The sequence below is a fragment of the Alexandromys fortis genome, unplaced genomic scaffold (genome assembly GCF_014885135.2).
Source record: "Alexandromys fortis isolate MF-2015 unplaced genomic scaffold, M_Fortis_MF-2015_v1.1 scaffold_118, whole genome shotgun sequence".
Lineage (NCBI taxonomy): Eukaryota > Metazoa > Chordata > Mammalia > Rodentia > Cricetidae > Alexandromys > Alexandromys fortis.
This window is the reverse complement of record NW_026068010.1, coordinates 5523184-5537117: the sequence shown is the minus strand read 5'-3', so window position 1 is coordinate 5537117 and position 13934 is coordinate 5523184. Positions and strand designations below refer to the sequence as shown.

General features: G+C 35.5%; 1 protein-coding gene across 1 annotated transcript in view; it reads left to right on the top strand.

Moving 5' to 3' along the window:
* Window positions 1-9130, top strand: part of LOC126513495 (putative zinc finger protein 735) — a 22496-nt gene extending 13366 nt beyond the window's left edge. Inside the window, exons 5-8 of the mRNA XM_050161904.1 lie at window positions 683-809; window positions 1311-1406; window positions 7737-7819; window positions 8459-9130. Of these exons, the coding sequence (XP_050017861.1) occupies window positions 683-809; window positions 1311-1406; window positions 7737-7819; window positions 8459-8947 (795 nt within the window). The 3' untranslated portion in view covers window positions 8948-9130. The remainder of the gene's footprint in view (window positions 1-682; window positions 810-1310; window positions 1407-7736; window positions 7820-8458) is intronic.
* The last annotated feature ends 4804 nt before the right edge of the window (window positions 9131-13934 follow it).

Genomic DNA, 13934 nt, shown 5'->3' with positions numbered 1-13934 from the left:
TCCTTGGACTTCCCACGGGGCAGAGAACCCTGATTGTTCTATGGGCTGACGAGGGAGGGGGACTTGATTGGGGGAGGGGGAGGGAAAGGGGAGGCGGCAGTGGGGAAGAGACAGAAATCTTTAATAAATAAAAAGAAAGAAAAAAAAGAAGAAAAGATCTTCCGTTAAGCAAACATCTCGTGGTGCTACACACATTATTAAAAATGGGCTAATCAAGACCTGAGAATTAGCCAGTGAGAGGCTAGAGCTAATGGGCCAAGCAGTGGATATGGAAATTCTGCCTTTGCTACATCTTATATTTGACATATTTTTATTTGGCAACAGTGTATGCCCGCAGGATAGCAACTTGACAGCTCATGATTCTTCAACCTGTGGTTTCTAAAGAAAAATTTGCCATGAGGATAGATAATTAAGGGCATGGGTGAAGTCTGGAACTTCACATGAAGATAATCTGCCTCCCATTCACATACCCCCTTTTAGCCCATAGATTGACAACTTATTTGGCCTACTTGGTTTAGTATTTCCAGCACATGGAATTTTATTATAGACTGTATTTTGGAGTATGTTTTTTAGAACAATGCTAAGGAAGAACACCTCAAGTTTTGTAATGAACTCTTGTATCCTTAGTCTAAGTAAAGAAATTTTTTGAGGGCACTTAATAAACTCTTTCTTTTCATGACAGGGAATCTTGACATTCCAGGATGTGGCAATTGATTTCTCTCCAGATGAGTGGGACTGCCTCAACTTTGCACAAAGGGCTTTGTACAGGGAAGTCATGTTGGAGAACTACAGTAATATGGTCTCTGTAGGTGAGACCTTTTTCTTTTCTTATTCCTTATTTATCATAATCATTTCCAACAAGTATATTTTACATCTATGTATGAATTATCTGTCTCATTTTCATTTGCCATTTAATAAAAATTGTGGAGTTCATTATGTAGAACACAAGGTTTTGTGTAACTTCATCTTGTCAATGTATTCCTGACTCCTGGAGATGACATTCATCATTCAAACTTTCATAATACATTTTACTTTTCAGACACATCACAGATTATATATTGATTTGCACCTTAATTATTCATAATGTGTTTGCATTTGATCCAGTAGTAATTTACAAAGAAACTCAAGGTATAAAATATTAGCTAAAATGCTTTTAAGTGTGTTAAAATATTTGGAGATAGCAATTAGAAAATCATACTTGGAATCTTAAATTATAGGCCATCTTAAATAATCAGTATGGTGGTTTATGAGATATCTTTGTGTTTTTTTGTTATCCCAAGTTATGGTCATAGGTCTTTTCCAATATGCAGGTTTTTCAGTGTCAAAACCAAACCTGATCAGCTTTCTTGAAAAAAGCAAAGAGCCCCGGAATGTAAACTTTGGAGAGACAGAAGGCAATGAACAAGGTAAGCCAGAATGAAGTATTGGCACACATGGAAAACCTAGGGCATGGAGAAATTCTGCCCTGAAGTGGGATGCATGGTGTAGGAAATCCTTTTGTTTATGTATTGTTTTCATTTGTTAATCAATAAAAAAAACTGCTTGGCCTTATACAGCAGAACTTACGTAGGCAGAGAAGACAGAAGTGAATTCTGGGAGGGAAAAGCCGAGTCAGAATGACAGAACCACCATGGAGACACCAGGTCAGGCATGCTAAATCTTTCCTGGTAAGCCATGACCTCATGGTGAACACAGATTAATAAAAATGGGTTAAATCAAAATGTGAAAGTTTTTCAATAGGGCTTGGAACAAATGGCCAAGCAGTGTTTTAATTAATACAGTTTCTGTGTGATTATTTTGGGTATAAGCTAGCTGGGCTGCCAGAACAGAAGACTCCCTCTCCCCGTAACAGATGCACAAATATTTCTACCTAAAATTATGTAAAAATGCATATTGAATGATTATTCCAAATGACTTTATAAATTAAATGACCTAAAATTTCACTTTGAATAATTAACTTAAATTACAGTATAAAGCAGAAGTAATATGATTTGTTACCATATCTTTGAACTCTAGCAGGCCTTGAAATGAACAATATTGAAATGAAAACTAGCATTAAAAAACTCCACAGTGTTTGAAGAAGTATTGGTCTGTACCTGTTCATGTCGGTTTGTCTGCCCTCATGATAGAATTACATGGTTTTCACTGTTGTGTAGACTCACATAATATCAGGAAATATAAATCTTATAGTTGTATTCATTTTGAAAGATTGTAGAGTTTATTCTTTGTGTCAAATACTACAGAACTTAAAAGGTAACTTTCTCTATTTCTGCAAAATATTCCTTAGAAATTAAGATTTGTTTAGGGTCATACATGGTATTGGTCTAATTTAATGTCACCTACTATACTCTGACTGTCAAAATTTTTATGTTAATTTCCACATAAATGTTGTAAATGCACTTGTTTTCCTTTGTATTTTATATGTGAACTGGAATTTGTTTGGAGAAATATCCACAATATTTTACTTTTAATTCTTTTATTAGTGATTTAAGAATACATTGCAGTATCATTTGACCAAATTCCACTCTCCACTCTTCTCAAGTTGCACTTCCTTCAGACATCTTTGGTTTTTTCCTCTTTTTTTTTTTTTTTTTGGTTTTACCATCATTGTCCTCTTTGTTTTTATTTATTTATTAGAGATTTCTGTCACTTCCCCACCACCTCCTCCCCTTTCCCTTCCCCTCCCCCAATCAAGTCCCCCTCCCTCGTCAGCCCAAAGAGCAATCAGGGTTCCCTGCCCTGTGGGAAGTCCAAGGACCACCCACCTCCATCCAGGTCTAGTGAGGTGAGCATCCAAACTGCCTAGGCTCCTCTTCTTTTTTTACATTCAGAGTTCAATCTGAAACTCCCATAAAATTGTGGGTGTTGAGCATTGCCTACAATATGGTTGAATAATCAGGAGTTGCACATTTTTAAAATCAACATTATTCCCTTTCTCCAAGCATCTTTAAGATAATAGTAGCTTCTCAGTAAGGCATGGTTCTTCATGTCCCTTCTTATTGTCCAAGTCCCAAGGATTTTAATCTGGCTTGGGATTGCTCAGGACTGATAATTCTATCCTAATTACTTGAGTTTATATGGTCAACTGTCATGTTGTGCACAGAAAGCACTATTTTCTATAGTCATTCATGAATTCATTCCTTGTTATGTATTATCACTCTGTCCTGACTGAGCTCTCTAACAGTCAATGGAATAAGTTTGGTATGAACATACTCTTTAAAATTAAATATTTTCTTGTCTTTGGATCATGTCCACATGTGAGTCACCTTTAGTTGTCAAATTTTGCCTGCCAGAATTTGTGAATGAAGGCTGTGAGATGCAACAGTCTGTGGGTAAATCAATAGGCGTTAAATATAATTTTAATACCATGCAGAATAATGGTAGTATGTGGTACCTTCTATTTTTTAATAATGCATTTGAATTAACATGAATGTTCCCCCAAATTATTCTACAAAATAAAAGCAACAGAACACTGTGAAATTCTTTTCATAAGGACAGTTACCTTGATACCTAAACCGTGTATACACCCAATATGTAAGTGAAATATATGCCAATTTCATTATGAACATACATACAAAGGCCATCAATAAGATATTTGCGACCTGTATCTAAGAACATAACAAAAAGATAAACTACCATAGGCTTCATGTCAAGACATGTAGGGGTAGATGAACCATTCAACACCAATAAGTGTAATCTACCACTTGTATAAACTAAAGTCAAATTCCAGAAGTTCATCTTATTAGATGCAGAAAAGCCTTTGACAAAATTAACACTTCTTCTCAATAGAAGTCCTGGAGAGTTTAGGGGTATAAGAGATATACCTCCAAATAAAAGATGCAATAAACAGAAAGTGTATAGCCCTCATCAAATTAAAAGGAAAGAATTCAAACTCTCTAATAAAATAAGGAACAATGCAAGTATACTCATTTTCCCAATATGTATTCAATACAGTACTTGAAATCTTAGCTTAAACAATAACAAAATGAAGAAGATCTAGGAGTAATTAATAGCGAAGGAAGAAATCAAAAATATGTTATATGCAGATGTTATGTTTTATATATAAAAACTCTAAGAACTCTATGTAGAAACTTGTACAATTGAGAAGCACTTTCATCAAAGATAAGGAATGCAAAATTAACTAACAAAAAGCAGTAACCTTCCTATATACAAATGAGGGAAGACTTAAATGGAATTCAGGGAAATGATGTCTTTGACAATAACCTCAAGAAATAGTTTTGGGTAATTAGAACTCAAACAGTGAAAGACCTTTTAAAATCTTTAAGGCAGTGAAGGAATAAATTGATAAAATATTGGAGGATGTAAAAATATCTATGCTCAAAACTGCTCATGAAAACCCTATCAAAATTCTAACACAATTCTTCTCAGATCTCAAAACACAGTTTTCAGTGTCATATGGATACAAACAAATCAAAAACTCACAATAGCTTAAACAATTAAGAAAAATATAACTATAAACAATATACCATTCAGAGTTTTAAATTATACTACATTTTTTAAATAATCAGGTTTTGTAAAATATTGGCACTACTGAAAAACAGATATATTGATCAAAAAATCAAGTTGTAGATACTAACTTAAGTCCACTCATCTATTACACTCATTTTGTCAAAGAATCTAGAAAATTTCACTTATGTATAAAGAGCATTTAATCCTAATTATACCTAAAGTATGTCCAACAGACCACAAGTTCCCAATGAAAAATGTTTTCTTCAAGAGAGTCTTAGTGGAGATAAAAGTCACACAGGAGTTCCCCATAACCAGCTCTTGAAATATCACCAACACAACTCAATGGAATTTTTGTATATTCTTTTTCTCCATAACGTTTAGCTTTGGAATTTACTTTTATATATGATCTTATGGTATCTATATGTACATTATGCCTTCTAGAGTTTTGCTTTGTTTTGTTCTATGCATTTTTTTCAAATGGCCAAAAGATACTTAAGGAAAGGTTAGCTTCTTTAGCAATCAGGGAAATGCATATCAAAACAATGCTGAGATATCATCTTTCACTTCAGAATGGCTAACACCAAAAACACAACTGATAGCTTGTGCTGGAGAGGATGTGGAGTAAGGGGAATACTCATCTATTGGTGGTGGGAATGCAAACCTGTGCAACCACTTTAGAAATCAGTATGGCCATTTCTCAGAAAACTGGGAATCAACCTACCTCAGAATCCAGCAATACCACTCTTTGGAATATACCCAAAAGATGTTCAATTATACTATAAAAGCATTTGTTCAACCATGTTCATAGCATCATTATTTGGAATAGCCAGAATCTGGAAAAAACCTAGATTCCTCTCAACTGAAGAAAGGAAAAACAAGTGTGGCACATCTACACATTAGAATACTACTCAGCATAAAAAAATGACATCTTGAATTTTGCATGCAAATGAATGGAAATAGAAAACACTGTCCTGAGTGAGGTAACCCAGACTCAAAAATTGAATAATGGTATGTACTCACTCATAAGTAAATACTAGCCATAAACAAAGGACATTGAGCCTATAGTTCATGATTCTAGAGAAACTAATTAATAAGGTGAACCCAAAGAAAAACATATATAGACCCTCCTGGGAATTGGAAACAGGTAAGATCACCTGGCAAAATTGGGAGCATGGGGGCTGGGGGGTAGAAGGAAGGGAAAAGAGGAGGGTTGAAGAGTACTTATGGGGATGGGGTAGCCGAGATGGAGGAAGAACAGATGTGAGAGCAAGGGAAGAGATATCTTGATTGAGGGAGCCATTATGTGGTTAGCAAGAAACCTGACTCTAGAAAAATGTCCAGGAATCCACAAGGATGACCCCAGCTAAGACCCTAAGCAATAGAGGAGATGGTGTTTGAACTAGCCTTGCAGTGTAGTCAGACTGATGATTATCTTAAATATCACCATAGAACCTTTGTCCAACAACAGATGGAAACAGAGGCAGAAAACCACATCTGAGCACTGGCCTGAGTTACCAGGTTCAGTTGAAGAGTGGAAGGAGTGAGAATATGAGCAAGGAGTTCAAGACCATGAATGGTTCACCCACTGAGACAGTTTGCCTGAGCTAATGGGAGTGAACTAGCATGGAATCAAACTCTCTGAAGGTGGTTGACAGTTGGGGCACTGACCGTGGCACTGGGAATTGTCTCTACTGCATGTACTGGCTTTTTGGGATCTTATTCTGTTTGGATGTATACCTTGCTCAACCTAGATGTAGTAGGTAGGGCTTGGACTCGCCTCAGGGATGGGTTCCTTGTCCTCTCTTAGGATCAGAGAAGTGAGGGGTAGGAGGGTGTGGGGAGGGAGTGGAAAGAGGAGAGGGTGTGGTAATTTGAATTGATATATTTTTAAAGTAATAAAATAATAATTAAAAAAGTAAGCCAAAAAATCACACTTACAGTAATTCCTTAAAACCAGCACTTGAAGGATATCACCAACACAACTCAATGGAATTTTTACGTTTTTTTTTTACCTATAATGTTTAGTTTTGAAATGTATTTAATTTTATTAATGACCTTAAAGTATCTTTTTTACATTACACCTTCTAAAGTTTTTCTATGCTTTGTTTTATGCAATATTGTGGGTGCAAATTGTGTCTTTCTCTCTACATATGCTTACTGTGCTTTTTTTTTCTTTGTCTACTTTTCTTCTCTTACCCTATCTGGTTTCTTTTATTCTGATTATCTTATTGTTATTCTTTAGATGCCTATTTGTTTTCTAAAAAGTGACAGAAAGTGGATAAATTCAGGCATGAGTAAAGATGGGGATAAACTCAGGTCATTTGAGTGATGAAGTGTCATAGTCAGAATATATCTTATGAATGCATCTATTTTCTTATAAGAATAAGAGAAAATGTATCTCTGATAATAAGATCAGTCCTAGTGAAATTCCTTGATGTCTGAAATTTTATGAATCCCTTCCGTATGGTATACATGATTCTCTGTGGACCACTTAGTAAGAACTCTTTCTGGTTTTCCCTTTTCTTCTTTCTTTATTAATTAATATTATGTCTTCTTTCTTAATATTACTCAATTTGTTCATTTCAAGGGATTATGGAGATGAGTGATATCCATTAAGATAATACAGTTTCATGAGTGCAATTTTATTATACTTGGGTTATAGTTTTTGTATTAATTGCTTATCTATTGTTGTAATAAAACTCCAAGATAAAGGCAAAGTACAGAAGAAAGAACCATGATGATGAATCATAGGTAGCAGTTTGCAAAGGGCTAGAGCAGAAGTGACAGGTCTCATATAGATCCACAAGAGGACATAGATAACTCACTGTTGGCATTAGAAGGCTTTAAAATTCTCAAAGCCAGTGTCCAAGGACATAGCTGTTCCAGTAAATTGATACCTCTTTATCGTACCCATAAGTATCCACCAACATTAGGCCATGTATTCAGATATCTGATTAAATGGGGTCATTTCACTCAAACCACCATAATCTCATTTATTATTCTGAAAATTATGATTGGAACATCAAAGATAACATAAACTCGATCCTTTCATTTTTAAAATGTATTTAGTGTATGTTATAAAAGATATTCTACACATTTACATTAAGAAGATTTTTCATTAGAATAAATGATTTGAAGTTTATTTTGTAAAATATGCCATCTTGCATATATGTCTACATATTTATAAAACTGTGTTACTTATATAACTGAAAACGTTTCACCTGAGTATAGTAATTCAGATAATTATATGTTTTTCTTTCTTCTAGTTTTATATTCTCATCAAAAACAAGACTTATTTTCACAAGAGAACAAACAAGATTGTATTCAGAAGTTGGTATCAGGAATAGCTGTAAGTATTGACTTTAAAACCTTCCATTTAAGGATGATTTCAATATTTTGTGAAGAAAAAAAAAGAGAATGGATTATGTCATGATTGAAATAATCTCTATTCATCAGCCATCCTGGGTGGTACTAAAAATTAAGGTCAATAACGTCTACCTTATCTTGAAAGATTTCACATTAGATCACTTACAATTTCAGAATCATTTTCTTCAGTGAAAAATACAAATAAGTTGTAAAACACGTTTTTCTCTACAAAGAATATTGAAAAACCTGCAAACTGAATGATATGTGTTCGATTAAACATTCGCTAGAGTTTTCTCAACAAAATTACATTTTGTTACAAGCTATTCATGAGATACACATGATAAGTTTTCTCAATCAAATGAGACTGAAAATATATCATAGAATTTTCAGTCATGAGAAGCGTTACACATTTAATAATGTTTTTAATGCCTTTCCCAGGAACTCTAAAAAGAATAGTTTTTAGAATCCTCTTCTTAAAGGGACAAATTCTCAAAAAATCAAATCACAGTTTGTCTTTTCTCATTATATAAGTTCATAGGAGTCTACTTTTTCCTAAGAGCCAATACATACATGATTATTGTAAGGATGATTTTGATTGTGACACACCTTCTTTTTGTTTCAGAATGGTCAGAAACAAGGGAAGCATTATATAAACAATCAAAATGAAGAGAAACAAAACATTAATATAGAATATGGAAAGTGCTTCAACAGATATGCATGCCCCACTATGTATAAGAGAATTAACACCAAAGAGAAGGCATACAAATGTAAAGATTGTGGCAAGTCATTTACTCGTCATTCAAACTTTCAAACTCACCAAAGAATCCATACTGGTGAAAAACCTTACAGGTGTCAAGAATGTGGCAAGTCCTTTACCTGGGCCTCAACTCTTCAGAATCATCAGAGATCCCATACTGGTGAGAAACCCTATAGATGTGAAGAATGTGGAAAGTCCTTTACCCAGGTCTCAACTCTTCACACTCATCACAGACTCCATACTGGTGAGAAACCTTACAGATGTCAAGAATGTGGCAAGTTATTTCACACAAATTCAAATCTTAGAAAGCATCACAAAATGCATTTAAAGGGTAAAATTCATAAAACTTCTTAGTATACCTCACATTAATTCATTGTACACCTCTTCAAGCATTAGCCAACTTATTTGACAGACTCACATCCTTTAATTAATTTTCAAATCTTAGTCAATACTTAGACAGCTATGCAGTTCTTAGGAATTTAGAAACATTGTGTCCAGATTTGAACTTTATTGTCATCAAACATTTGTTGTAAACAGAATTTATACATCATTGTAAACAGGCTATTCAAGAATTAATTGCTGTGAATAGGTAAATATTTCTAGTAGGAGTAAATTGAGCAATAACATTTCTTTACTGTAGGTTAAGATGTGTGACAAAAGGAGGCAATAACAAACCAGTTGAGATTTTGATGCACATTTAATTTCTTGGCATATTGTTGCTTACATAATGAGATTATACTCCATATAAACATAATATTTCTGTGATTTTTGTGATTCTTTAATAAATATTAGCTTGTTTTAAAATTCAAGACTTTTAATTTGCTTCTTTGCAACAAAACAGGTAAACATTTTGTCCAATTTTTATTGCATTTTTCTGATAATTTATTCTCTAATAATAGAGTATCTTAAGTGTGAACACTTCCATAGATGAGCTGGTAGGACAGAGAATGACACACTACGTAGATTACATTAAACGTTCTTATAATTGTGGTTCAGATAAGTGTGAGGTAGGTGGAAGATATCAATTGGCATGCACAACTGGACAAGGAAAACTACAAGGCAACAAAATAAAGCACAGAACTATAGTCATTTAGGAAAGCAGGGAGTGGGACAGGGGGCATTCCCTGAAGAGGAAGACACAAACTGGTTGTCCTGTAACCAATGGACAGCCCTGAAAACATATGGAATAGTAATATCAATGGACTGGTGTCTATGTACTTAGGAATAAATGTGTATTCAAATTTATGTATAAAAATAGCAATGCATGAATAAAGGACATAAACTTGAAAGAGAACAGAGATTTTGGTATATAGTGGAGTTGGAGGTAGGATATCATAAATAGAAAATTAATCTTATTCTGTACATTTTAATTATATAAAAATAAGTAATATGTTCATATACACCCCCTTGTGTCCCTGTTATACTTCCCCCATCTAAAATATTTGCCCTCAGAGTTCTGCAAAAACTTTCATCCTCATTTCATACTTTTTCATGGTTCCATTTATGAGAGAAGATGTGTGTTATTTGTATGTTGGAGACTTGTCTATTTCCTTTACCTAATGATACATAGTTGCAACAATTTTCTTGAGAATTACGTAATTTTCTATGATTGTATTCATTTATTGATTATCTTGCATTATTATGCATATTATCTTTTCTTTCTCCATTCATATATTTGTGGTTATCTAAGCTCATTCCCTGAACCATCTGTTATATGAAGTGTAGCGATAACAATTAAACACAAACTCATGGACATATGTATGTGATTCAGTATAGTGAACTCACTAGATAAGTATGCTCATCCAGGAGTGATTGAGCTGGTATGTCTATGGTAAATTTTAAAGCATATCTATCATTATAGCATCCACAGTACCTGGATGTGTTCTTTTTTCCCACTTCCTTTGCAGCATTTAGAAAAATTTAGAGTTGGAAAAAAATGTAATCACTAAAAAGGCACTCAAAGCTGGAATTATGGGACACTTCAAATATTATTTCATTTGGTGAGAAATAAGTCTGGGACCCAAGAAAATGACCACAAAATCTAGAGTACTTGAGCCAGGTTATAAGTCCTGTTGAAAATGTATTGTAATGCAAGTGGTTCCCATGACTTAGCTTGAGTGGTCAGAGCTTGACCTCATATTACTACATGCCTGGGTACCTCAACATGGTCACTTGGTAAGCAGAATATACGTGTGTGACACTTGGGCTACTTTGCACATATATTTGTATTTCATACTTATGTTGGCATTTGAGATACTGTCTCAGATATGCTGATTATGAAAATTGTTGTCAGCATGCAGACAATAAAACTCTGCTCTTTATCATCTACCATACACAAACTGCACCAAATGTGTCATGGATGTCAAAATGAGACCTGATACCCTACAAATTCCAAAGGACACAACAGAGAAAATCCTCCAACTTTTAAGCACAGGTAAGGGGGTTCTTAATAGGACTCTTCTCCAATAATCCATGAGACCAAAAATCAACAAATAGGATCTTATGAAATTAAAACTTTTTATTTCAGCATGAGAAAATATCATTTAAATGGGGCATACAAAATGTGAGAAAATCACTGGTGCAACGGTGACGTGAGAGTTCTTGTGTATTTCACTTCTTGCTGATCTGGTGAGACCTGCACTCTAGGTAGGAATCAGTACCTGGTCCTCAAGACCATGGCTGGATGAACCATATATTCCTTTAAGATGAAGCTACTGTTGTTACTTTGTGTGACAAGAGTAACTTCTTTGTAAATATTTCCATTTGTATGGATAGAGGTCTTCAGCTGTCAGGCTTGGTCAGAGGTTCTTCTTTATGGAGTGCACAGCAGCAAATTCACAGCCTCATAATTTCAAAATGTTGGAATACCCTGAATGAACATTCCTAAACAGGACCTGTAGAGCAACCATTCCCCGTAGACACAGGGGATGTCATGGAAGTGGGTCCTGAATGTCCTGACTGAGGATGATGAGGACTGCTGTGACATGCTGTCTTTGAACATGACCTAGCCACTGCTCACTCACAAGAGCTGTGATCACCTGCAGCTTCAGGTGACCATGTTGAGAACTGACTGTGAACATCTGTCTTGAACTGGACAGCTGGAGTAGACAGCCTGCTGGTGGAAGAAGAGCATCCTAAGCCTTTGTCTCTGATTGGAAAATAAAAAGAAAGCTCAAAGATGGCAATTGTATTTATCACTTCCCCATTTCCCCCCTTTCTTTATCTGCCTCCCAGGGAAGAATGTGTCATTCATGTTCCTTCAAATTAATGAGTTTAATGAGATTAATACAGGAATATAGGTACAGGATTGCTTACAGCAATATGAATAACTCAAATCTGTAGTATCACAAAGGCTTCCATCAGAATGGGAGACACAGCCAAACTAGAACCATGAACATGTCTGCATGACTTGTTTGCAACTGACTGAGACAGAGGTTCTCATTTCTTCAGTTCTCCTTACTTACCACCTATGTAAATTTGAGAGCAGAAGATCCTTATTAATCTTTTTGCTCCAGCCTTCCCAGCCATGGTTTATATGCTGAGTCTTATGAACGTCCTTCCTCGTTCCATAGAACTTTGTGAGACTTAAGGAAATACTCCTACTTAGGGAAGAACACACTGTTATAAATCCCATATCCAACAGTGAGTCTGGAAAGCATCCATGATAGCTATAAAGAATTTACATTTAGGACTGTAGAGCTGCATGCATATATTTATATGCATGTAACTGCAATGAATGATAAGAAAGGTCATAAATGAGAAACAGAGCAAGGGAGAGTGTAGGGAGGGTTTACAACGATGAAAGGGAAGAGGAAAATGCAATTATAATCTCAAATATAACAGAAACAGTTTATGTCAAAAAGGGAAAATTGTTACACAATACTTCACCTTTTCCTTAAAATGTTAGTTGGTTCCACAAGAGCACTGTCTACCACGGAGCTCTGCAAAGACACTAAAGCTGCACATCCGTCCTGAAGTCCCTGGTGAAGCAAACTTTATTGTTCACCTCCTCTGTAAGCACAGCTCCATCATGTTCAGTGACTCAGCCATAAACACTGCTTCTCTCATACATAGTTTTTCAGCAAAACCTATCATTCATCAGTTTACAGTTCATAATATTTATGAGACCTCTGTTTAAGATAACCAAACATTCCGGTGCTTCCTTTGAGCCAGTCCATCATAAATGATTTATGAACATTGCAGGAGATTATGTATCTTTTTGTCAATTAGGTTTAAGTAGGTGTGTGACCTTCATTCCCACTTCTATAACAGTTAGGTTAATCCCATCTGTTCACATAGCCTCCTAGCTCATGTGTCAAGCTTTACCAGAATTTTTCATTGATTTTTTTGAAAGTCTTTTGTACTTCAGCAGTGGAGAGACAGGATACTTCCTGACTTAGATAGTCTCTTTGCAGGCCATTATAAGGTTCAAAAGCAAGAGCTAGCGTGGATTTTTCTTTTCTCTGTATAAAAGGTTGCACCTGTCAACTTCTATCATCTTTATTCCAAACAGAGAATTTTATTCTCATTATATACAAGTGTACTGAATTTTGTCCTAAGAATTTTAATGGATACTGCAGTTTCACATATGATCTTGATTCTTTATCTTCCATAAACCTTCTGATTTATGATAAGTCTGTTTTCTGGTTTTGTTCACATCATTCCATTTCCATTTAGAAAACTCTACAGATTTTACCCCTTGACCAAATTTACTTAGTGAGAAAAAGTTTTCTGAACTTGGTGACATAGAAGCAACAAAAACTGCTATACCAATTCATTGAATTCATTATTTTTATTACATTTTTTCATATAAAGAAACAGACTAAGATAATGTGTTTGTAAAGTTGTTAGATGTTTCTCTTTTGTTTGAAGAACGACTTACATTTTTTTTTATCCAAGACCCTTTCCACATTATTTTTTTTTAGTATCACAGAGTCAGAGATTTAAAGAATGCTACATTTAAGCAAGTATTGGAGAAGATATGGCTTACCAATATTTTGGGTGGGAAAATATGGAGAATAAAACCCAGACGGATGGGACGCACGGCGGCGGCGGGCGGAACCGACGAACGGCGGCAGCGGGCGACACAGGTGGCAGCGGCTGGGACCGGCGGGTACTGGCGCAGTGGCAGGCAACGCAGGCGCAGGCGGCAGGGACCAGCGCAACACCGAGAGCAGATCGCCCCAGGACAATTAAATCAAAGAGGTAGGCCTTTGGTTGGCGAGGTCCCTGGCAAACAGGGAACCTGGTTCTTTTCCTGAAGACCCGTCTGAGGGGTGAGAGGGATCTTGGCCCCTGGCAGGAGCCAGAAAACAGAACGAGGGCATTTTGCAAGAGGAGC